General features: G+C 42.3%; 3 protein-coding genes across 4 annotated transcripts; 1 reads left to right on the top strand and 2 right to left on the bottom strand.

Moving 5' to 3' along the window:
- Nucleotides 1-500: 500 nt before the first annotated feature.
- On the bottom strand, nt 501-14,038 carry RB195_009986 (uncharacterized protein; the record flags this gene model as incomplete). The annotated part of the gene is made up of 20 exons (XM_064190779.1): nt 501-653; nt 930-989; nt 1,539-1,641; nt 1,846-1,898; nt 1,950-2,087; nt 2,983-3,075; nt 3,984-4,025; nt 4,102-4,209; nt 4,263-4,394; nt 4,454-4,527; nt 5,902-6,058; nt 6,389-6,529; nt 6,652-6,753; nt 7,729-7,797; nt 7,864-8,025; nt 8,079-8,264; nt 11,277-11,369; nt 12,764-12,868; nt 13,782-13,846; nt 13,933-14,038. 20 exons carry the CDS (start codon nt 14,036-14,038, stop codon nt 501-503), a joined length of 2,142 nt encoding a protein of 713 aa, XP_064048362.1.
- RB195_009987 (uncharacterized protein) lies at nt 9,848-10,381 on the top strand (the record flags this gene model as incomplete). Its single annotated transcript, XM_064190780.1, has 1 exon — nt 9,848-10,381. The coding sequence occupies one exon, from the start codon at nt 9,848-9,850 to the stop codon at nt 10,379-10,381; it is 534 nt and encodes a 177-aa protein (XP_064048363.1).
- A 253-nt stretch (nt 14,039-14,291) lies between the features above and the next one.
- Nucleotides 14,292-23,917, bottom strand: RB195_009985 (uncharacterized protein; the record flags this gene model as incomplete). 2 transcript variants are annotated; one of them, XM_064190777.1, is made up of 10 exons in its annotated part: nt 14,292-14,372; nt 14,425-14,525; nt 15,095-15,233; nt 15,291-15,482; nt 16,406-16,486; nt 16,534-16,704; nt 21,036-21,215; nt 21,276-21,379; nt 22,294-22,431; nt 23,776-23,917. In XM_064190777.1, the coding sequence occupies 10 exons, from the start codon at nt 23,915-23,917 to the stop codon at nt 14,292-14,294; spliced, it is 1,329 nt and encodes a 442-aa protein (XP_064048360.1). The 2 variants fall into 2 exon arrangements, with proteins under 2 accessions (XP_064048360.1, XP_064048361.1); XM_064190778.1 differs by lacking the exon at nt 22,294-22,431 and adding an exon at nt 21,462-21,519 and having other exon boundaries at nt 21,276-21,399.
- Between the last annotated feature and the right edge of the window lie 1,176 nt (nt 23,918-25,093).

Here is a 25,093-nt window from a genome sequence, read left to right as displayed (position 1 = left end):
AAAGACCAATTTTCAACAGCACACATTCTTGCGCCAAATTTTTGAACCAAAACATATGAGCGAAAATTCACTAAAGCAACCACAATTGTGAGTTAAGTACTAAAATTTCCACAATTTCCAGCGTCTACTTTTGAGCATACATACAACATGCATCCCAACAAAAATGTGCGGAATTTGTGTGGGGATGTTGAACGAAACGATAAAATGTGGTTTATGACAACAAGTAAATATAAACAAGTTCGGTACAACGAATGACAGCTGCAGTACAGTAAATAACGTTAGTTAATATGTAATGTTAACAAAGGAGAAAGTTAAGTTTGCGAAAATACTTTTTGCTCTCAAAACGACTGAATCATTCAGCTACTAGAAATGACAAGAGATTTCGATGGGTAAGAAGCAATAAAATTTTAAAAAATCAACAACGATAACGATAATGGACGGCCTAAAACCTACAACCTATCAAGACTAGCAACAATTTATGACTAAACTAACAATGCAACCTAATTTTCCTTATCTTCTGTTTGAGCAAGCTTATAAAGGGAGAAGAGCTTGGCGAGTTGTTGGAAGTCTTCTATACTTCTCCCTTCTTCGATGATGCGACGAGCAACATCTACTCCTGATCCGAAAACGTTTAGAAGGAGTACTCCAACCACCTCAAAAGAAGGATATGTTCTTGTCCATATTACTGAAACAGAGCCCCCAAAATTTGAAGCGATAGACCACGGAAAATGGGCTGATTCTAAAAATACAGATTTTTCCGTAATAGAAAGATAGACGACTCAAATTTCTCCCCTAGTATTGTCAAAGATGCGCATCTTTGACAATACTAGGGGAGAAATTTGAGTCGCTCGCCTGTTTCCACGAATCGAAACTTTCGAACTAACTTTACTTCAGAGCTCGGAAGTATTTTGGAAGTAATTGCAAAGTACCTTTCCATCTTCTCCTTTATAGAATACTACTCCACGATCATAATTCTCCTTGTCACTAGCCTGCAAAACTCTTGATATCACGCAGAGAAAATCTGAGCATTTAATGTGCGTTTAGGGGTAAAGTACGAAATTGATTATATTGTAACCTCTCCACGAATAGATATGACCAGAGGTGTAGTCCACGACTATGAGCGTGATTACAATCCGCCTAGTAACCAAGAAAAAAGGTGGCATCAAAAACAGCCTTCGTTGCATCCGTCCGCCTAAGATGCAACTGCGCGATAGAATGGGAGCAATTCTTTCGTCGTAAAACGTCTGCAAAGTAATGTAACTCAAATACGCAGCAGAAGCTCTTCTACGTGCACAATCGCAATCGCATTGCAGTCTGACGTCGTTCAACTACTCGTAATAACTTGTATCGTTGGAGGGACCAATGCATTAAAGGCTGTTTCACACGCTTTCTTCTGGATTACTAGTTGGAATTGAGCACAATCACGTTCATCGTCGTGAACTACACCCCTGCCCATGCCTACTCGTGCTGATATCACGACATCGTCGATTTACTAGTGCTCTACCTTTAGCAGAAATAGAACAAACAGAGACACCAACATCTTTCGCAAATACCGATACAGTGTTTAAGGATGAGTCTGTGTTTCCTACAGCATTGATGTGCCAACTTGGTGCAATCTTCGTGAAGAATGACGGCTGGTACCTTAAAGTCGTAATTATCGATTTCACCACGAAGCAGATATCACAGCTAAAAGGAAACGACGGATTCTATTAACATGCGTGTAAATTCTACTTTTTCCTCAAACAACCGTGCAATGAGCCTCATACAATGTGTCTGCTGTAAAATGCTATTTATTTTCCTGATACATAACGTGATTAGGAACAAATGACAAGGAGGGGAACCAACCAGAAAGCTTTGCCAGCACCTGTCATATTCTCCCCAGCTAGCCTTCCACTTATCTTAAAGGATGAGTCTTGTGTATTTCAAGCACAGAAGTAAAGAGTGCTTACTTGAGCATTCTCCCAATGTTCAATACGACGTCGGCCGAGAGATCTGTCATAAAAAGAGGCCGCATCCCCAGCTGCCCATACTCCAGATCGGACGCGCAGCTCGGTATCCGTTACTATGCCACCAATTCGATCATCTACCTGAATAACAAATAAAGGCTTTTGAAAAACTTTATTAACTTCTTCAGCACGTTTCACAATCAGTTCTGAGCTGGATTTTAAACCACTGAAATCGAAAAGGGTGGAGGCAGAACACTACGAAAGGTTGATACGAATATAATATAAAAATGACAGCGTATGGACTGTTCGACTTCAATTCAAAACGGTGAATTGAATTCTAGGCAAATTTGGTATAAATTTATCGACCTTGGAGTATGAAATGGCTTTTCAGCTTTGGACCGTATCGAACACTGGTGGCGCGCATTTACCTTTATAGTGGGGGGGTCGTGGTCAAACGGCAAGCAGTCGCAAGCGGCTGAGCTCGAAGCAATACAGCAGTACAGCGTGGTGGTTAGGGTCAAAGAGGGACCCTTGCTAGCATCGCTCATCCTTGCAGTTCGCGATGGTCCGGAGCCGACCCTAACCGTTACAACATCGTCTTTACGACGATTAGGAAAGGATGAGTGGTACAATGAGGGGATTCGCAATCTACTACCCAAAATCTAGGTTTTTGTCGAATGTTCCACAGTATGTGTGGGTAAAAGTGGAGTAAACTCAACACCTTCAGATAATTGACATGAATTTTACCTAATGCTTCAATAAGCGAGGATCAGAGAACGGAGGCAACGGATGCATGCGGATGACTGCAAAAAGCGAATAGACAGAAGTCACTAGTCGTGCAGTGGCAAAGTTGTTCAATTAGCAGTCTTTGGCATTTATCATCTCTACGCCTGAGTACAGTTGGAGTCAACAGCTTTATCTTTTGTTAGCTTACCGATCTAACCGTAGAACGACTGCATCACCCTAACATCCGAATGGTTCTCTAGCAGGAGTATGCGTTTTCTATGGCTAAAGAAAAATTAATTCCTACACGCACCTCCAAGCCAGAAGCTTTCGCGATCGAAGTGTCAGGTTCGACTCCGATTGCAACAACTACACAGTCAGATGTCATCTTCTGGGTGCCATTGACCTGAAAGGAAAACTTCATTCATTTGCCTATCCAAGATACATTAATCGAAAGATTTCAGTATGGAAGAAGTAATAAAGATTCGGGAGGAAATAATTTGCTGAAAACAAAAGCAGTAGCAGCAATCAGTAATCGAAGGAGCGCCTACAACCAGCCTTCGGGATTACGAGGCAGCCGTAACTCGCTACACCCATCTCTATCTTTTAAGTCTCACGTGTGTGGTCGGGGTGAGAAGCGATTTCGAACAGCTGCAAGGGTGTTCGCTCACTGTGGGCTTTTAATTTTTCAGCCGGATAACGTAAATGTAGACGTTAATAACTAGAACTTTTAGCAGGAGCTGCCAGTACTTCATTGCACTCTAGCATCAGCAACAAGATTTCGACACCCTCTTGGGTTGTGACCGACCTCTCAACTCTTGCGATTAACATCTTAAGAATCCGAGTCTCTTCAGGAAAGAAATAGCAGAAAAGACATGTGCCTTTCCTTCTCACAAGGTCGAATGCCCGCAGCTCGTGGTGTACCCATCGACCGAGTTTCTGGACCTTGTTAATCTTTGCTAGGCCACGAGCAATAGTGTTCTGGTGAATACCAAGCGTGGTTGTTGTTTCCCTTGTGGTTGTATACAGCTTCTCCCTCCTCCACAACGTTCAGCATTGTTGAATTTGTCGGAAAATGTTGTACTTACGTTTTGAGAAACGACACCTTCGCCATATATTTGGACTAGGCTTGTATGGACCTGAGTTGCCTTAAAGCCAGAATTGTGGTAGAGGAGAACATATAAGGAGTAAACCGATGTGTGGTATTCAGTGCGGTGAAAGTCTAAAAGGTGTACCTGCCACCCCGTTGAACCATGACACATACTAACTCCAGGAACGAAAACAGGAATATGCATGCAGAAAAGACAAAATCACCTCAAGCACTACTTTAGCGTCTTTTACACACGCCGAGGTAATCTGTAAATAACAAACCAACTAAATCCATGAAACACATTTGTAGGATAGAAAGGAACAAATTAAAAAAAAAAACTACTTTTGCGTTAGTGATCACATTAACACCATTCTCTCGAAGAGATTCAGCAGCCTTGCTAGAAAGATAGTCAGGAAGTATACCACTGAGAAGTCCGTCCTCCGCAACCAACTATAAAATGTAGAGGAAATAAAAAAGCTTCGCCTTCAAGAATATCCTCAAACCTGGTTGACTTCCACGTTTCCATACTTTCGATGAATGCTGTATGCTAGCTCAGAACCAAGAAAACCTCCACCAACAACAGTAATCGAATTTGACGAGGAACACATCGATTCCAACTTCCGATAATCTTCAACCTTGAACCAAAACGAATAGTAGTTTAATAAATTAATAGTGTCGTAGCAGATAAACGTACCCCTCGTAAATATACAACCTTGTCTCGCACTTCTGCAGAATTCTCCAGCTCTGGTAATGTTTTTGGCTTCCCACCTGGAAGCATAAAGCACAAAGTAAAATATCCAAAAATCAACGTTATGCAAAATTGTTGCTATGTTAGTGCATCTATTTTCGGATAGTGTACCCCACCAGATATCGTACCCTACCAGGTTGTAAGATGAAAGTCTTGTTTCAGTCAGCAGCTTAACGTCTCCGAGTCTATTCTTTCTTTAGAGAGAAGAAAATCTTGTTCTATTTTCAATTTAGACCGCTAAATTCGTAAGTTCCTCACTAGTTTGCACTGACCCTAACTCCAGTTCACTAAAAATAACATCCAGGATGGAGCAGCTCCATACATCCCTCATCCTCATCGTTTTGTTGCAGAAAATATTCGTACTTCACAAGTGTGTGACTGTCACACATATTCTAGCTCATAATGCGGTTTGGCGGTTGTCTGTGTCTGCAACCCATGAAATATACGAAATGCGGGAGGAATGGCACTGTTAAAAGATTATGCGAGAACTGCGGAAAGTATTTAGAGAATTAGCGGTGAGTTAATGGTACTATCAAAATAACATCAAGGGAGAAAGAAAGATTAGTTTGTGAAACTAGAGAAACACTAGTACAGTATAGTATAGTAGTATACTAGTACACCGTTGTGACAACCATTTCGTATACGAGCACTCAACACAAATGTTTTGATAAGTACAAAAGGTAAAGATACACTTGGTCAAAGTCGGAATGTAAGGTGAGAGATTCCTAGCGCGTCTAAAACTGAGCAACTCTCATTCTCTAGTTTTTAGAGAGGTCCAGCTTGTTATGTATTTTGTGAAGTTGGATATTTCTTTTAGCAGTCGATGAAAGGCCTTCGAATTACAAGGGAAATCAAATCGTTTGACAAAAGTGAAATCCATAAAAAAGTTTGAAAAATTGGAAAGTAGTGGAAAAGTTGAGCTCAAGTTCTGATACGATTAGTAGTTTTGTGAATGTAATAGGTGGATACGGATCAAAGAAATTTCTCGTCTTCAAACGAAACGAAACAACTGATTCATTATAAAAGCAGCGTCTAACCCTTGGATCACAACGAGCTCCTGCAGAGAAATGGCGCCTAATGCTTCGGTCATGACAGACTGGCTACTCCTCTCACATTCACCGGACTTAAAACAAGAAAAGATGAAAGCTGCTGTTCGCCTGACACCAATCCATATTGATAAAAGTTGCAGACCGTGCAGTCGCAGCGGAACCTCTTTCCTACACCACCAAATAAGCTAAAGAACTAAAAGGGTAGTTGAACGGAATATTAGAAACTAGGAAAAACCACTGAATGCTCCGCTATCTTCAACCTCTTATCAGCAGTAACATTCTCTTTCTTCTCTTTGTATAGTTTTGGCCACAACACAGAATAAAAAAAATAAGTAACAGCTTAACCTGTGGCAATCAGACACTTGTCGTACTTGACGCATGTGTTGTCGTCAAGATATGCTTTTTTCTCATCAGGACAGAGTCTTTTCACGCGACGACCCTTCAGCAATGATACACCACCATGAGCCGTGGTTGCTAATTCAGCAGGTGGTACAAAAAACCCCTAAATTTTATAGATTCATCGAAGCAGTGAATTCCAACAACTTTGCAACAGCAAGTATAGAGCAGATAAAACGCGGACTGCGTGTTATCTAGCGGTTTTATGGTTAAATGACTGCATTATTACTCGTAAGTAACAGATAGAATGCAGTGTCTAGTAGAACGAATTGACCCGGTACAACCAATTGCAGCGGTTGCGCTCAAAACGGCGTGGTGAGACCCTTACTCAGCTGCGCACTTCGATCGAAACTAGCGAGGGTCTCATCACGACCGTGACCTCCTGCGCAATTGTACCACAAGTCAGGTCGTTCTGAGCAGACGGTATGATAATTACATCAGCTTCGAAGAAAACATCCCGCTTCTTCCCATTTATACCAGTGTACTGCAAAGTATTCGCGACGTTCCCATCACTGTACCACCACAATTCTTTCGATAATGGAGGTCGATTGTAAGGCAGATACTCTTCTTCACCAATCTGAAATAACTTTCTACCTAACAGTACATGAACTCCTTTCATTTCGGAACAATTGTGCAATACTGTCAGAAAAAAAAGGAACAGCAGCTGGAAATTACAACTGTACAAACGGACTAGCGCACCATGAGTACTCTAGCGTCTGCATGACGAGCCCGAATGGCCAAAGATGCATAGTACGCCGCTGTTCCTGCTCCAACCAAGAGGTATTCAACGAATTCTGGTACCTTAACAATTTGTTCGAGAAAACTAACACACAATGTCTACGTCCTATTCAAAGACGTAGAAATCGGCGTTATCAAAAATTAGCCTCAAAGAATAATATCTGCACTGTAGATTTTGATGTGACGTAATTATGTTGGTGTCTTTAAAGAAGGCCTAAAAGTACCTATTATACTGGAAGACGTTGCCAAAACCACTGCTTTTGGACCGCACAGAAACCAATCCCAATAACAACGGACTATTGATAAAGTTAAACTGAAGAGGAAGCTCCATTGAGAATTTTACCACAGCACGTATTCCCTGTAGTTGTATAAAACGAAGTATACCACGAAATTGAAGGTTCTGGGATCTCACGAATAAATAGGGCGACGAGTATAGTTCACGAATATGAGCTCAGTTCTCCATATTTGGAAAGATGGGATTGGAAACGGCTTCGTCGCATCGGATCCTCCTACGAGGCACCTAACAACGTCTCACGTTTATGAAAGTAGACAGCGCTCTGCACTTCCCGGGCGGTAGAGGCAGTATAGCCAGCCTATTGATTCTCCATTCGCTCAGAGACGCTCCACATTCGCTAGATCTCGTGCATGTGACACATTGTTAGATGCCTTGCAAAAAAATCTAGTGCGTCAAAACCTTTTCTGATGAGTGTAATCGCGCCCATACTCTTTATCTATGCCCTTGACCCTATCTATTCTAAGAGAAATTCCATCACACGGAGTTTCATGGTATGCCATTCTACATTCACGAGTTTTCGGTACATCTTCACTAAGTTTAACAAGACAAACAATTGATGCTGCTCATTAAATCTATATTTGTTAAAGGTTCAGGTGTTAACGAACTCAGGTGCAATAAACAACGACCTCATCCACTATTATGAATACAAACACCAACAATAGACTCTTTATCGTCAACATTAAACAAAAGATTGAGCAACCTAATAAATCTGACTTGGATGTATATTTAAATTATGAATCAACCTTCTCTCCTTTTGAATAGTTGGGTGCATTATTCTCATGCATGACAGTCGTAGAAACATGTTCGCCCTTCTGTAACTCATTCAACTCTAGTCCTCATACCAGTCAAGTTCCGAGAACACTTTTTTGTAAACATACATCTTCGGATAACAGCGCCGGTTCAACATGTACATGAAAACTTTGGTGTTCAGGCGAAGAACTCTCAGTGGAGAAATGCGATGGCTTGTCTTCAGGTGAAGAGCCTTCCTCAGAAGCATATGGAGGCTTCTGTTCACGTGAAGAGATATCTTCGTGTGTTTCCTAGAATCATTAACAAAGCTATTACAAGTTATCACAGCTAATCCAGTCCGAACCTTATGAGAACTTTGTTCCTGAGTTGACTCGACAGTGCGGACTTCGCCACTTTCCTCATTTCGTTCTGATGACAGTTTGGGCACCAACTGTTCTGTGCTCCTTGTTGGATGATTATCTACATTTTCGTGCGATAGCAGTGCATCATGCTCAACGGCTTTGACTTCTTCGGCTTCAATCTGTGCTACCTGGAGAGATCTATTAGAGATCATCCCATAAATGATGCTACATGCTGTGCATCCTATATTCCTCGAAGACGAGATAAAAGAAGTTTTTTTTTGGTCTGAAGCATACGTTGTTTCATTTTCTACAAACCTCCTCCATTTTGTGATGGAATTTGAATGCTCCTGTCCCAAAATTTGTTTTCTTCACAAAAAAAACTCCTCCAGAATCCTATGGTGCAATTGCAAACATGAGAATCCTATGGTGCAATTGCAATATTCAGTGAAGATGAAGGGGGTTTTCTATTGCGCAGTTGCCCTCCCTCATATACTATAATATGAAGCGCTGATCTCTGTCCGTTCGACACAATATCCCACGTACATCCAAAGATCAAGTGCACGTTAACCTTGGGTAGTTAAACCGTTCCACTTCTCAATTGACTATGCTGCTTGCCCTTCGTGCACTTTCACCGTGCATCGCACATAAAGAATATTAATTTGGACCGAGCAATTAAACATGTTAGGAAATATATGAACGAATGGTAAGTGGAGCAACATGCTGAACTGCATGAAGCCACCAATGAGAGCAAGGCCAGAGGAAGACTTGGAAGAACTCGAAACATTTCCCAAAGAGATGATAGAGTTCCTGCTTACGTTAAGTAAGGAATTGGACGGCGCCTGGCCCTTGTGGATAGCCAATGATCCTGTACACGAACATATACATGCTTGACTTAAACGATGGGCGGATCTTAGGGGCTAAAGCATCTTCGGCGGCTGTTTCCCCCTTATACATATTAGAGCCCTCTATTTGATCTTCAGCTAGAGGCCCCATAAATCTATCCATCCATCGCTATTCCATGATCTGCAGATTATTGCTTCTCGACTGAACTAACTGTCAACACCAAGTATCCTCAGACCTTCTGTTACCACCCCCACCCAAAACTGCTTTTTACGACCAGCACGTTTTTTCCAGTTTGAGTCTGGGAGCATCCTCAGTGCAGCTTGGACTAGAAGATCAGAATGTATACTTATAACCTTATACGGTGACCAAAGAAGAGAAGATGATTTTCTGTGAGTAATTTAGAAGGCATCATCAACCAATTTAGGTGTTGATTTTTTTTTTCATGTTTCATTTGCCGATACATCATGTCCACTTCTGCGCAGTCTTCGTTGCGGCGGACCATCGACCAAAAGTAGTCTAACAGTCGTCCAACCAGCTTTCTCTGCATGACGTCGAACTTTTCCAACACGGCTGACGGTGCTCCCAAGTCTGCCATTCGTATATCATGATGGGGGAATCGCAGACAGGTAAGTTGCCAGCTTGACTTCGACGATTAGAGTCGACCCCACGCGTTTGGTCAAAGAGAATACCGAGTTGGGCTTAGCGCATCATTGTTGAGCACCTCTGTCATCGTTTTCCAGCATGCAGCCCAGGTAAGAGAACTTATTCAAGTATTCAATAGGTTATCCGTCTACCCTGATTCCCGTTGAGACTCTCGAAGATACCCAAATCTGCTTGCATTTGTCAAGGCGGAAACGCAGTCCATAGGCTGCAAGTAATTTCGATACAGAGTTCAAAAGATGTTGGAACTTCGCGCTTCTAGAAGTGAATGTTACTACGTCGTCGGCGTACTAGAGATCGACCAAGGGACGTGCAGATGGTGCTAAGACGACACTTCTCAACTGTTCCTAGCAAGATGTCATCGATGGCAATTATGAACAGGACGGGTCCCATTACAGCCCCTCGTCTCCAGTTTCCACTTCAAAACGGTGTTGTACATGCGGCTGGTGTTCTCCGACTCCTGTGGTTCTTCATTAACCACGATATAATATGTCGGTCGTTGAACGTGCACAAGTTCAGGGACAGATGGTGCTCGCCGGTGAGGCAACGACTTGACGGAATGTTCCCACCAAATGACAAAACTGCATCCCCGACCGCGCATCGTTGGCAGTTGACAACAGACGAACACCTTTTCGTCCTGCCGCTATACTGCCTTAGTAGAGTACAGGCTTTACTTGAGTTCCTGTCCTTCCTGTCCAAGCTCACGCCTTTCCAAGCTCCTTCATCTTTAACTTACATTAGTCCTCGCGATCTTATTGCGGCTGACGACGCAGCTTTCCTCTCGAACTTCTCCTGGTTGTAATCACCAGTACTACGGGTGCCTAATACAAAGTTAAAAGTGAATCTTGTCCCAGTGGATGCAAAAGCGATCTCCTTCCTTGGCGTCAAAACAAGGACCGTTTTCTTCACAGCTCCCCGAATACATTTAGTAAAACAGTAGCCATCTAGTCTTTTTTGGTCCAAAATCCTATAGTAGTCGACACCCGTTGGCGAAATTTCTTCATGCATTCATCGCCTTCCAGACCTACTAGAGTCTATTGCAACGATAACACAGCGCTGCAAAATGGGGACATCTAATTTTGGTTGCTTGCTCCATTTGAAAATTAAAGTGAAGGATAAACTGTCTAGCGTTAATCAATCTGCTTGGGATGCACCACCACGTTTACTTCAACTCAGAATCTTTTAGGGTTTACGAACGTGCGCTGTGTAACCAGCACTGCATAAGCTGGTAACCCATTATGCATAAGCTGTGTAACCACCTTATGTAGTGACTTGCGTGTTGGCCAATGTGTTAAATCAGTGTTTTTGACACTTGGACTCGGACCTTCGATTGATCCTGCAAACACAGCAGGAACTCTTACTGAATACGCTACACCGGACCTTTCGACGATCATCCTGCCCTAATGGACCTAGCCAAAACACCTGCAGGCTAAAGTAGAAAGCAATTGTTGACATTTTGATTTAGTTCAAACGCTGAAGAAGATAATAGAAAATAAATATACAAACAGCGAATCACTGTGATGAACTGGTCAGTCACTTTGGAATGATATTAGAAGTTGAGTACAATATCGCACAAAAAGAATTCCGCGACAAACCAGTCAAGTTTAGGGATAATCAGAATGTTCCTCAACTCTGTATGCCATGTATACACGTGCTATAACCTACTTTCAAAACGTACGCGTTGAAAGAATGTTTACCTGTGACGATTCCTTAGGTAGTTCATGATGATGAGCATCTTTTAAGGTAACCTTCTTCACTGGACTCTCTCCAAATATGTCGTTGTAAAACGTCTGAATTAAAAAGCTAGGTGAAGAAGAGTAGTATGTCGTATAAAGGGTACGGCAGAAACAACTCCCACATTTAAAACGGTAATAAAAATCAAATAAACAAGGTGTACAAGCAAGAACTTCCTATCCACAAAATGCAGACAGACAAGGTGTTGAAGAAGTTCACGAAAGTTAACCAAGACTCCAGATTGCAATCTCTATCGCTTAATTCTTCGATCAGCTTACAAAATTGGTGACCTTGTGGCTGAGGGTGACTACGCTCAACTCCCAAAGTCGTCCAAAAACGGTATGCGAAGAAACGTTCCTGTACGAATTTTCCTACGGGGCACTTCACAACTTCACGTGCCTTTCCTGTACAATCGGCTGCGAGCGGGTGGAAAATATTCGTGAGGTTTCCTCACTTGCCTATTCAACTAAAACTAATAGATAGGTTGTTTAGGGAACCGGCGCGTATACATGAGTGGCTTTATGAGGTGTTTCATAGGAAAATTCGTGCAGGAGTGCCATCACGCTCATAGTCGTGATATACACTCCTAACTCCATCTTTCATAGACAGACTCTAACATCGACAAATTCGTATTATGCATTATGCAAATTTAATAAAAGGATAGAGTCACTGGCGTATCAATCCACTTGGGATGTGCTTACGCGTTTTTACTGCAATTCGTAGTCGTTGAGGTTTTGAAACGCGTGTTGGCCTATATAATGACTTGCGAGGGCCAGCCGATCATCAAGCCAGTGTTTTTATCCTCCCAGAGAAGTTCTGGTACCAACTTATCGACCCCGGAATGACGAAAGGCTTGGTTTGCGCTGGGGCTGCCGTTGCGCTTTCGAACCATCGACCGTATGGATCCAACGGTACAACTGTAAGCGAACTTTTGATAAACTTCGTAAAAATGCATCCCGAATTCTAAGAACAACGTTATTATCACTCCTCCACCAAAAACGAAAGGATAACGAAAGGTATTCCCATGTGGAACGTCTTGTAAAAGAAGATATATGGATGTTCTCGTTCTAATTCACGTGTACTCTAATGTTCAGAGGTGAGCCCGCCAAGTGGTTTTCACTTCAATGTTGAAACAGGAGCTGTTACGCTCGAAATGCACAGCAGGGTCGCCTTTCGATCTAAGATGAGCGCTCGTCGAACAATAAGAAGGCCTCGGTGTAATGATCACAACAGATCTACTATCTTTGAAAACACTTGACAACAATGAAGTAATGTTAGTCGCCCAACCAGCTGATAGCAAAACCGCCACCTAACAACACTCCACCGACGTGTTCATCCACAGCACGGGCACTGACATGTCTAACTTGAGTAGTTATTTTTGCCGTACCCAACACATGGGTATAGAGTGCACAAAAAGAAAAAAAATCACATGTTACTATAAATCCCTTACCACGGCAAGCACAGTAAGTGCGACTCCTAAACCAGCCCCTAAGAACGACAACAAATCCGACTTTCCAGGCCTATATGGTTCATGAGGAAACTGCTCCGGTGGTGCCTTAATGTTGTTCGACTTGTTTACAACGACATCAAGTCCTAGTAGTAACAAAGATGATAAGAAGAGAATGACGATTAGCAACATCTCATAAACAGTTACGTGGATTTTCTTTTACTCCGATTAACGTTTTGACATTTCGATGCCAAGATAAGAAGAAAGAAACGATGAACAGTGGGGTTATTACAATTTGAACCACAAAATTTCTCATCACTCCTGGTTGAGGCACAAAAGACAGAAATTCACCAAAAATAATTTTCATGTGATAGTGGTCTATCAACCTTCAATCCCTTCATTTTTTAGGATATAACAAACGACAGAATCAAAAAAAGGCCAGCATATTGTAAGGCAAGCATTACATGCATAAGAAATGCATCATTTTTGTAAACTGCAGAACGTTCTACTGCCCTGGAGTAAAGGTAATATGTGAGAGAACCTGTCTGACCTGGAGTGCACTGAATTTTCGCATTGCTAAAAATTTGGCTAGCAATCAACGAAGAAGCATAGTAATTAAACCTCGGAGTAGGAAGCAAGGCGGTGAAGACGCTAATGATGTGATTAATTGCATGCAAAGCTGAGACCAAGAAAAATATAAAAACCATTCTAAAACTCCACTATAAAGCTGTGTGTACGACGGGAATGAACACTTATCTACTACTATTTTCACGCAAGCAGTATATTATGTAGTCTTTTCCCCATAACCATATAGGTTGCTCATACATCCATAAAGTGCTTGTGTCTGTACACGTCCCGTTAGGTTATTTACGTCTGCTCGATTTGAAAATGATCGTTAGTGGTCTTACGTAAATGCGAATAGATCACCCAAACAAAGAAAAATTTGGTGGCTCAACCTGCAATTAGCAGCGGATAAAGCTTACATCTTGAGAGGTATAAAGTTGGTATTCCGACAACTAACCTTAACACTTCCTAACCAATTTCGCTCTCCAATAGCTGGCTTTGGGACGTAAACTGGAAGTGGTTCTGCAATGAGGAAAATCTCAAATAAACCCTCCTAAGGTGAACTTGGATTCCTAAGTACTGCCAAAGCATGTCTTGAAACTATAGACCGTCATGACTACTAGCTGCTGCCAACGTTGTTGTCCTCAAAAGCCTCCAGCCGTGCGTTTTAATGATACGCCGTCCAACATTGGAACATAGGAGCCGGGTTATCATCGTACTGGATTAGATGTTTGTTAACTGTGCTATATCTCAAAACTATTTTACAGAACCAACACCAACAATTAAGATAAACAAAGGATTCAAATTGGTAGGAAAGGTCAATCCGAAAAAGTTCTGAAGAGGTACCGGACACCCGTGCTTTTACGGATATAAACATGAAAACCAATACACAAAAACCTCAAAACAGAGTGCTTCATAATGAATTTTAATACATGAAATTCTTCGAATCACATTATATACATCATTTCTAAGCACATGTCGTTGATCTTGTTTGAGCATCTGATATCAGAGCAGCATAGGCTGGTGGAATCTTGCAACCTTCCAATTTCTTTAAAAAAAAGCTGTAAATTCACAACACGAAGGTGCCTTATGATGCCTACCTTGGCTACCATTTTGCCAGCCGCAGGACTTTTTGATCCCACTACGCAGAGTGCATCACTTCGGAATCGAGACCACCGAATTGATGGGTCGAACAGCAAATCTATAAAATAAGAAACAGGGAATGAAATACTGACCTGTGTAATGGATCTACTACATATTATGTAGAATATTCTATAGCTGACATTAAGAAAATCACAGAAGTGAAAATGCGTGTTAAAAGTTAGTGTGTTGAAAAGTGAGCTCACTTAACCAAGGTTAGCAAAAGATATGATAAGCATAGGGATCAAGCAATTTTATGTTGTGCTGATTGTTAATACATGGAATGGAAAAAAACAAAACAAAAAGACACAAACATTTATAGAGACATATGAAACGAAAACGTTCTCAATGTCAGAAATCATGAGAACAGCTCAACATAGTTTCTAAGCAATTCTCGTGACTTTTGACTACGTTAATAAAGAATACCCTAGCATAGCCACTGTTTCTTTAAAAAATAAGTTAACGGAGAAGAAAACACGCAAAAATGAGGATAAACTGAAGGAAGCACACGATGATAAGATCACCGCATCAGAGGATTGGGAGCATGCATCCCTGAGCCTTTCTGAACTCTTTATTTTGTGCTAAAAACAGAATGGAAAAGCCACTGCAATAACAACGAAATAAACAGACTTATGTCTAACGGTTTCTTGATTGTGCTGCTCCATTTGTCCAACAACACCATTACAGCCGTATGGTAATTCATAGCTTCTATATCAGATGAGGGTTCGCCTTCAATTTCAAGTAGATAATTTAACATTTTCTCAAATACCTAAATAACGTTATGTTACAAAAAAGAAATGTAACGAAAACTCCGGGGAGAACATACCTCTAGACGAAATATGTCAGCTAAATGAGGAGAGTCTCTGAACCCTTTGAGGAAGTAACCAGGATTTCTATTGATGTAACTAGCAAATACAGCAGCCATTGGTCGATTGATAGGCATAAATCTGGTGGCATAAACGACAAAGAACACTGTAAATTCCGGGCACGATGATTCCAAAGGCAAAAGATATTCATACTAAAATACAAAAGTTGGTTGGTTTTGTGCAACAAATGCTGAATGAACAGTTCTTGTTAGCCAAAGTTTTTTTTTTGTAACATACTATTGCTGCTCCTATACCAATCCAAATATTTTGTGAAAAATAATAACATTGAAAACTACTTTAATATTTTGAAAAGGAAAATTCCCCTCATATCTATAGATATCGCAGGAAAGCACAGCCGTTAATTGCCAGATTTCAGAGAGAAAGTGTAGTTATTATGAAATAACTGTCCACATCTAATTAACTTGGCGATCGGTAATACATACAGAAATTTGCAGAAATGCATTCAAACATTTCATCTAAGCAGTTGAAAAATCCATGTCGTTCCTACAGCCTAAGAAGCAACTTCAGAGTGGATGTCACGAAGCCAAAGTATTATGGAAAATAGGAAGTATTACACTATACACTTCTAAGCTGCACGTTTTACATTTTAGAAGTACACGAGCGCATATTCACCTTTTTTTTGTAGAAGTGATGTAACGATATTACTTTTTAGGATTCGACCTAGTGAGAAATAAAAACAAAAATCAAAAAAGAAAGTAGAATTGCGCCGTTTCCTCCAAAGAATGTGGTATGAGAAGATGGTCGCTGATACATTCAAATCAATATTGCGAAAGATAACAATATACTTGTTCTAAAGCATGAAAACTTAGTGTTAAGCAAACCTAACAGTTGTCACTCATTTTAGCCACTGCCTAGATAACCGAAAGGCTTAATAGGGTTCATTTTTCCAAGAGTTAGTACTTGAAGGGTAGTTAAAAATTTGTTTATGCATTAAACATTAAAACATTAAAAGCAGACAAAATCCACCATGTGCTCTCCATATAGCAAACAAATTGATGTTACGATAATTTTGTCCTAATTCGTATTGATAACGGTCACGGTCACGCAAACTTACAATTATTGAATCAGCCGGTTTCAGATAGTGCTCTGCCAGTACAGCAACTAGTTCCTCAGCGTACGGTTTGCTGTTACCAACCTAAATAGCAACTACAACATCTCATCAAATAAAAACGCACCGTTTACCTTTGACAACCATAGAGAGATCTGAGCGTATAGCTGGAGAACAGGAAACTGCAAAGCATAGGACGCTAATCTATACAAAAGACGAAGTCTTTGTTCGTGAATGTGAGAATCGCCTTCTCTTCCAAGAAACAACACTTCGAAATAAGTGTATTTGTTCATCTCATCACGTTCCTGGAATATTAACAGTTCTGAAATCAAAAAAAGCTTTTTAATGAAAATACCACTCAAAGATGAGATGAGGAAGATAGAGATGGCTAAGGTGATTTCTGCGAAATTTTGCAAAACGAGAAAGGGCAGCACTTGAATTTCGGGAAACAGATTCAGAGCTGAAAGATAAGCTTCGTAGCCACTCATAGACTGCTGACAAACGTGAAGACCCCAGCATGAAAAGGTAAATGCAAGTGCAGACCGACAAATGGTGCAAGCACAACTCTCAAGCATACATCTTCAGAAAACCAGATTTCATGGAGCTGCGACGTGAAATGGTCGGCGCAGCACATAATCTTACACGCACCAGTTTCCTTTTTGAAATGAGGCTATCGAATTGAAAAGGCGCAAATGACCACAAGACACAAATCTTGAAAAAAATTATGACTCGCAGAGAAACTGTTGGGATGCTGCGCGAAAAATGCGAAGAATTAGATTAGATTAGATTTTATTAGAAGAGATTCATTTAACTCTCGTACAGACTACAATGGAGCTGATTTTAAATTTCAAAAGAAATGAATGAATGAAAAACTGCTTTTAAAGGCATCACCCCACAAATCTGGGGTGGTGCGGGTTTCAGGTGGGCTATGCCTATATGGGGTCGTAGATTATGGGGAGGGTGATTCCGTACTTTTTTCCTAATTGCCGTAAAAAAACGCCCTGGAAAACGTGCACAAAGCTGGCCCGGAACGCTCGAAGCCGCCTCTTCCGACCGTTTTTTTAACGGCAATTAGGCAAAAATGGACGGAATCACCCTCCTCCCCATAATCTACGACCCTGTATAGGTATAACTCACCTGAAACGCGCACCACCCGATTCGTGGGGTGACGCCTTTAATGAAGTTGAATGTGGTATGAAAACTGTATCTGAAACCTCCATTGTCTTCTACGAATAAAGTTAAAAGTTTACCTTATTGATAATTTTAACTGGAGATTTATTTCAGGCTCACCATGTACTGCAATCGCTCAAAGTCCAGAGCAACCTTCCACGTGTGAGAGGGAATAAATGTTCACGTGTGAGAGGGAATAAATGTTCACTTCAGATCACTTAAGATTTAACCAGAGAGCTATTTTTGGCTCATCTTAAAGAGAAGACAAAGACCAAATAGGATTTCAGCCTGTCAAAACGAAATCTTATGGCAGAAAGTGAGTTCTCAACAAAATCTTTCCTTACCCACAGATGGTGGATGATCATTGTCTAAACAACACATAAAATAAGACTTGTAAAAATGGATTACATCTTGGTGTGAAACTATCGTCTCCATATCGAACAACAAAAAAAGAAGTGAATTTGCAACACAAGTACAGTCGGATCAAAACGATTGCATTTTCATAAGCAGCTTCGCTCAAAGTGGCGCAGTGGAGACCAGCAGTTGGGATCGGGCTAGGATCAACGTGGACTGCACACTTCAATTCAGAATCGTTTGAGGTCTACGAACGTGTAACTGGCCTATACAATGACTTGCGGTGCCTAGCCGATGTGTCAAATCAGTGTTTTTATCCTCCCAGACAAGTCTGCTACCAATTTTCGACCACGGAGGGATGAAAGGCCTGGTGAGCACTAGGGGAGATTCAAACCTGATTCGATGGATCGTGCAGGAAGCAGAACCTCTAGCCGCTACACTACACCCGCCCTGACCCGACTATACATTATATATATAATGATGATCTTTCTTCATGAAAAACAAAGAAAGATTTTTCATGAAGAAAGATCATCGTTGTTGGACATGGGAATCGCCCAATGGCGCGACTCGTGCGGAGATCGACCACATACTCACCAACCTGAGGTGGTGTCTCCTTGACGTCTCAGTAGTACCATCTTTTTGTAGTGGTTCTGATCACCGTCTCCTTCGTGCGAAAATGCAACTTAGCCACACGATGGAAAAGAACATTTGCTATCGGCAACGAAGGAGAAAAGAAGCCGTCTACAATGATTGCATACTCGAGGACTCCTTGTTCCAAGGTGACTAGTATATCGAGGAGGACCCAAACGTGGACTAGGAGATGTTGCCCAGAAAATTACGAGTGCTGAGCGTGCCTCGAAGCCGCGAACGACAAACTTGGATCGAATTTCGAAGACCACCAGGGAATTGTTGAAAAAAAGAAGGACCTTGAGGTTTGATCCGAATGCATCGCACATTGAGCGGTTAGTAGCAAACATTAGCTGCAGAAAAGCGTTGCAGGAGGATCTTTCGAAATACAGGCAGAAGAAGATTCTGGAAGCAGCGCAAACAAGAACGAGTCTAAAGAACTGCCGCAGGGATCTCCGCGAATATAATATTCCGGTAGCAGCCTTGCTGAGTGAATAAGGGACTCACACGTCTTCTCGTCGTGAGATGGAAATCATTACGGAGAGGTTCTACTCGAACCTTTTCCGTTCATCAACTCCTGTGTCAACCCCAATCACCCCCACCGGTGAAGCTCCACCACGGATTCTCCCTTCGGAAGTACGAGTCGCTATCAAGAGCATGAAACCTTGCACAGCCTCCGGAGCTGATTTTATATCAGGAGACTCTCTTCGGGCTGGTGGGCATCCACTTCATGTAATCCTACCAAACATGACATCCTACTTTCAGAAAAAAAAAGGATCCCAGATCAGTGGAGGACGTCGCGAACCGTTCTTATCCCTAAGAAAAGTGAACGAGAGGACCTTCGGAACTACCGTCCGATATGCTTGTTGAGCGTGTTATACAAAGTATTCACCAAGATCATCCTCACGCGCATATCTACGACGCTGGATGAAACCTAGTCTCAAAAACAAGCTGGATTCCGTCAGGGGTTCAGTTGCTTGGACCACATCCAGATCGTGTCGAGGGTTATAGAGGTTTGCTGCCCCTTGTTCTAACCTTCGTCGACTATGAGAAAGCCTTCGACAGCGTAAAAACGAATGCTATACTGTCAGCGCTGGTCGATCAAGGTGTGGACGATCAGGTGTCGTATGTGAGGACATTAGCCAATTGCTACGATCGATGCACCATTAAGATACAGCTTTTCCAGCGCCCCTCACCATATCCGTTGGAAAGGGGGTACGACAAGGCGATACTATATCGTCGAAGCTGTTCGTGGCTGCATTGTAATGGATAATGAAATCATTTTCCTGGGAAGAAAGGGGCATACGTGTTGATGGAAGATTTTTCTCGAACCTTCATTTCGAGGACGACATCGTTCTCTTTTCGAGCAGTGCCAATGAAGCAGAAACTATGCTCAACGAATTGAACGCAGCAGGGAAGAGAATAAGACTGCGAATAAACACAAAGAAGACACAGTTCACAAAGAGCGCCTACTGCGAGGACGGAGGAGCACAACTTCAAGGCTCCCAAAAGGTGGAAACTTCGTCATTCGCATACCTGGGACGTTCTATGAACATGGAAAATGACTTGAAGGAAGAAGTGAATAGGATGAGAGCAGCATGGGCAGCATTCGTGCCCGTCAGGGAAGCTACTGATCAACTGGCGGACCAAGATCTTCGTGTCCATCTGTTCGACTCGACAGTTCTTCCAGCGCTCTGTTACGCAGTGGAGACGTGGGCAGACACCGTTGCCACGTCTAGGAAGCTACTTACTACCCATAGAACCCGTGAGAGATGTCTTCTGAAGTTTAATCGGCGCACACAACACCTAGCCGGTCTTCGCAACTCGGACTTAAGAGGAATCTTCGCGGCTCAGCGGAATACATATCGAAAACAAAGCGTGGATGGGCCGGTCACATCATGAGAAGAATCGATGATAAATGGACTAAAAGATCGCTAAAGTGGATACCAAGAGATGCTAAACGCCCTCTAGGGTGACCGCCAACGAGATGTGGTGACGTGTTCGCTGCACGGATAGACCAACCGAGAGCTCAGCTGGATACGGCTCAAGGACCTCGTCAATGTCGCTCACGAAACTTGAGAACATCTTGGATGACAATGGCGAAGGAACGAAACGAGATGCTGGGGCCCGCACGTCCAGTGAAGACGGGCCATCTAAGTATCTAAGTAAATAGGTATATATAATACATTCGTATAAGGAGCGCTGATCAGTGGGTCGCTAAAAGCATCTAAGAATAAAACTGCACACAGCCCCTTATTTAAAAAAAAACATTTCTTCCTCTATTTCGTCATTTCACATTCAATCCTAAAAACGAAATATTAGAAGGAGAATCGCCATTAAACAGATAATTCAATTGTCCGTTGAAACCTACAATATAGGAAGCAAAACTTCCAAACAGCCTACCCGCAAGCGCTACTGGGGGTCCCACCGCAAGCGCAACCGTTCACGTAATTGCACTTTAGGTTAAAAAAAAACTAAGGCGTACCGTGAAAAAATGAGCTAGGAGATTGATAAGAGTAAATTCCTGAAGTTGTGAAAGGCGCGTTGATTTCCTGTCGGCTCCTAGACAGAATACTTCGTTATCAATTAGCAGCTGGAGATCATTGTTTTTTGTCAGAGATGGGCGTCCTCTGCCGTGGCTTGAAAGTCTGATATGTTTTGACACCTGTAAACTGTAAGTGCTGACTTAGAAAAAGTGTGAGACGATATACAACTATGGTTGTACCTGCAGTAAAGCTTCAGTGACGCATGCAGGAAAGGCAAGCCCCAAAGAAGTTGGGACGGACGCGCCGTGGTGAAGAGGTGCTCCTCCTCGACGCATAGGAGTACCTACGCAAATGAATGAAACTCTGAAAAGGTCGTGAGAAAAGGAACAGAAGTCGAGACTACAGAAAAACTTAAGGAACAGCACTTAATCAGGATATTCAAGACACAGTTCAGAGGTGAATGAATGGCAGTACTTCCACCCTCTAGAAAAAGCCTACTCAGAACTCTCTCATCAGGTTATGTACACTTTAACGGAAACTACAACAAAAGAACAATGTGTAAGAACTACGCGGATCCAAACGACTCCAGTCATCTCGGGTACTTACACCACCGCAGCGGCCCGCGATGATTGGCGGACGTCAGCAGATCGTCCGCTTGATCGCCTGAATGGTTCTGGCGCAGTCGATCAATTAAAGGCAGCATATCGTGAAATTGACGGTGTTGGGATCTCTCCACGAATAGATATGAGCGGGATATAATCCACGCCTATGAGCGTGATCATTAATTCTGCCTGATAATCCAAAAAAGACAGTCATGGTTGCACCGGTCCCCCTCCGAGGCATCTGGTTGCGCGATAGAATGCGAGCAATTCCGTCGTCCCCCACAATCCAACCGATCTAACTCAGATAAGCAGCGAAAGCTCCCCAGTCTGCACAATCGCAAGTGATTTGCGGATCTCCATCGTTCTGCTACCGGTAGTAAGTTGAGTTAGGGAAACGGCTAGAACCGAGGGTGTTTCAAACGCCTTTTTCTTGATTACTAGTGAGAATTGAACGAGACCACACATATTCCTGGGCTGCATCCATTACCAATCTAGTCGTGGTGAGACCCGGACATCGTTAATTTCGTGATGTTCTTTGAGTGAGCAAAACTATAGCTTAGGCTCCGGGCATAGATTTCAACACCGTGTAATTGGATGGTGCTGCAAACTCGCTCGTGCACAGGACATGAGCACTATTACTATTTTATTCCCTCACTTCTGTTCATTTGTCCTAATGCGAGCGTGCGATGCAATGAGGCTCCATTTGTTACACCGTCATATTTTAGGTCACCACGACGGCTCGGCAAGCGGGAGAGTACAACACCAAACTCGTAGACGACGTATCTATGCGGTGCTGAACCAGAGGAGTGTGCATAAGTATGGCAGGGTCAAAATGACACAAAGCGCGGTGCAGTTGTGTAGTAGTAGTAGTTGTGTAGTGAAGATAGCGCTTGGAATTGAGCTGGGACCATCGCGAACTACAGCGAGGAATGTTGTCAGCAAGGGTCCCTAATAGATTCTAACCGCTCTCCACCGCACTTCTTCGAGTGCAGCCTCTTACGCGATTGCCTTCTGCTACATGTCGTTTTGAGCCTACAAAATATTTGTAAACGAAGTTCAGCACATTACTATATTCGGCTTGTCAGCTCCTTTTTCCTATCTCATCTACTTTCATCGCATTTTTCAATTGTGGCACCGGAGTCCTTCACTGCCCAATAATTCCACTCAGAACATTGGAGTGAAGGTCTTGATATGAGTGGTAAAGGGTATTATTGTGATGACTTATGTAAGGTTGCTGTGATTGGCAGTGTACGCAACTCCAGTAGCTTGTTCAGGCTGCGCTCGGTGGTGCAATGAAAAAAATTTCTTATCAGAGCTCGAAATTCATCCGAAATATTGACAGCTGTGTGAACTAACGGACTTCAACACAACAATGGTGGAACAGACGCAGCAAAGGCGCAAATGCGATGAGAAGGTCTAATTAGTAAATACAATTAGTAACTGCAACTATTCAAAATTCAAGATCAATTCTATTGGTTCCATATTCTTTCATGATAGATGGAATTTCCTTTTGTGGATTTCGATGAGGTAGCTAAAAAGTAGAGGAGTTTGCAGGGTCCAGAGAGACGCTCGAAAGATTGTGTGTTGTGATATTTCAAGACAACTGCAGTGAAATTTCTAGGGTGAAATGTACTTGGGGAAGCCCTCATTGGCACCCTTATTTCTCGAAATAACTATTGAAATCAATCGGGGCTTGTAATCTAAAGTTACTAAGAGAAAAAGGTAAGTTAGAATGCCGGAAAATAAGGGAACCACTGAGTGCCCCCTCCCCACAAACTACATTTTTCCCAAATTGTTATGGTCATGTCGAGATTTTCGTGTGAGAACTATCACTACCACTTTTCCAACTCGGCGCTGTCACCCCCTGAGGATCAAGGCCTCCTGGTCAGCGATTACCTGACCTGACTATTTACTACGAATGTACTTGACGTAGTTTTTTCGTATAGATCTTTCCGATCGCTCTTCTCGATGGGCTCTGTGGATTCATCTCTCTGTTATAGTCTCAGTGGTGCCCACCAGAGTAGTTTCGCTATGACAGCATGGTAGCTGATTCAAGATCTTTTCTAGCCAAAAAAGCCTTTCATCGATCGGGCTCAGTAAATTCACACCGGAGTCACCAGAGGGTAACAGCGCTCACCTACATTGGCTATCTCCTCCAACAAGTCATTGTACACTCTGCATACACATTCATGAACATCAAGCGATTTTGAGGTGAAGTCGCATGAATTATCGTATCCCAAACGTCTTGAACGAATAGAACGTTTAAGGTGTGGTGGCATAATCGTTTACTCCATAAAATGAATTCCTTCTACTTTTACTACTATTTACTAACATTTACAATCCTGAATTTGTAGTTTTAAATCTTGCTATGTTCCGTGTTTCTAATGAATTGTCTGAACTATCTTGTCGTGTTCTTTTTGCCTAGAATGGATTTGTAAAATATCTTTGCTCATAATTATCGTACAACCAGTGCTTCTTAGATTCTCCTTTAAAAAAAGTCTCGTTCATTTTCGGAGCATATACATCTACCAGTCTGAAGTCCCGCTAAAGCCGGACTTCAGACTAGTAGATTTTTTGTGTGGTTCTCTTTGCTCGCTTCAGTGATCAATTAATCAAAATTAAAGGCATCACCCCACGAATCTGAGGTGGTGCAGATTTCAGGTGGAGTATTCGTATACGGGATGGGAGACTATGGAGAGGGGGGTGATTCCATCCAATTCTTCCTAATTGCCGTAAAAAACGGCCCGGAAGATGCTGCGCCGCACAAGGCTGGCGCGCTCCAGTCGAACTCCCTGTGCAAAATAGTGCGTCAAAACTCCTGAAGCCGTATCTTCCGGGCCGCTTTTTTTACGGCAATTAGGAAGAAATGGACGGAATCACCACCCTCTCCGTAGTCTCCCATCCCGTATACGAATACTCCACCTGAAATCTCAGATTCGTGGGGTGATGCCTTTAATCAAAAATTAATGGTGGTGGCATTTTCTGTAAAATCAGAATTCTGCTTTGTTTAGCTTCAAACACCCTTCGATTCCAATATGATATAGACACAATTTTAAAGCATTACTCGAAGTGCGGGTTTTCTTCTTGCTTTCACTAATAGCTATCAAAGAGTGATGTTTAACGTAAAATGAAGTGAACGACATCAACAGACTGATAAAGATAACGTTCCTCGTCAGATCATGTAAACTGTTGTCTACTATTTAAGCAGCCAGTTTCATTTTCCACTTTCTGAGGAAGGCACAATACCAACCTGAGACAGACGTGTAAGGAAGAGCCGCGCGGGGGCGCGGTTTGGCGGCAGTTTCAGATCTTGGGCGTTTTTGAACTTGCTGCTACAAATCCAACCGCATCCACGCAGACATATTCTGCTGATTTGCTGACTTCAGCGGAAATCTAAGGTCCCCAGGTTAATCTTGGCCAACCTGTCGCGCCATTGCTGAGAAACAAGGCACTTG

This window comes from Necator americanus, chromosome III (genome assembly GCF_031761385.1).
Source record: "Necator americanus strain Aroian chromosome III, whole genome shotgun sequence".
Taxonomy (NCBI): domain Eukaryota; kingdom Metazoa; phylum Nematoda; class Chromadorea; order Rhabditida; family Ancylostomatidae; genus Necator; species Necator americanus.
This window is presented reverse-complemented; position numbering and strand designations above follow the sequence as displayed.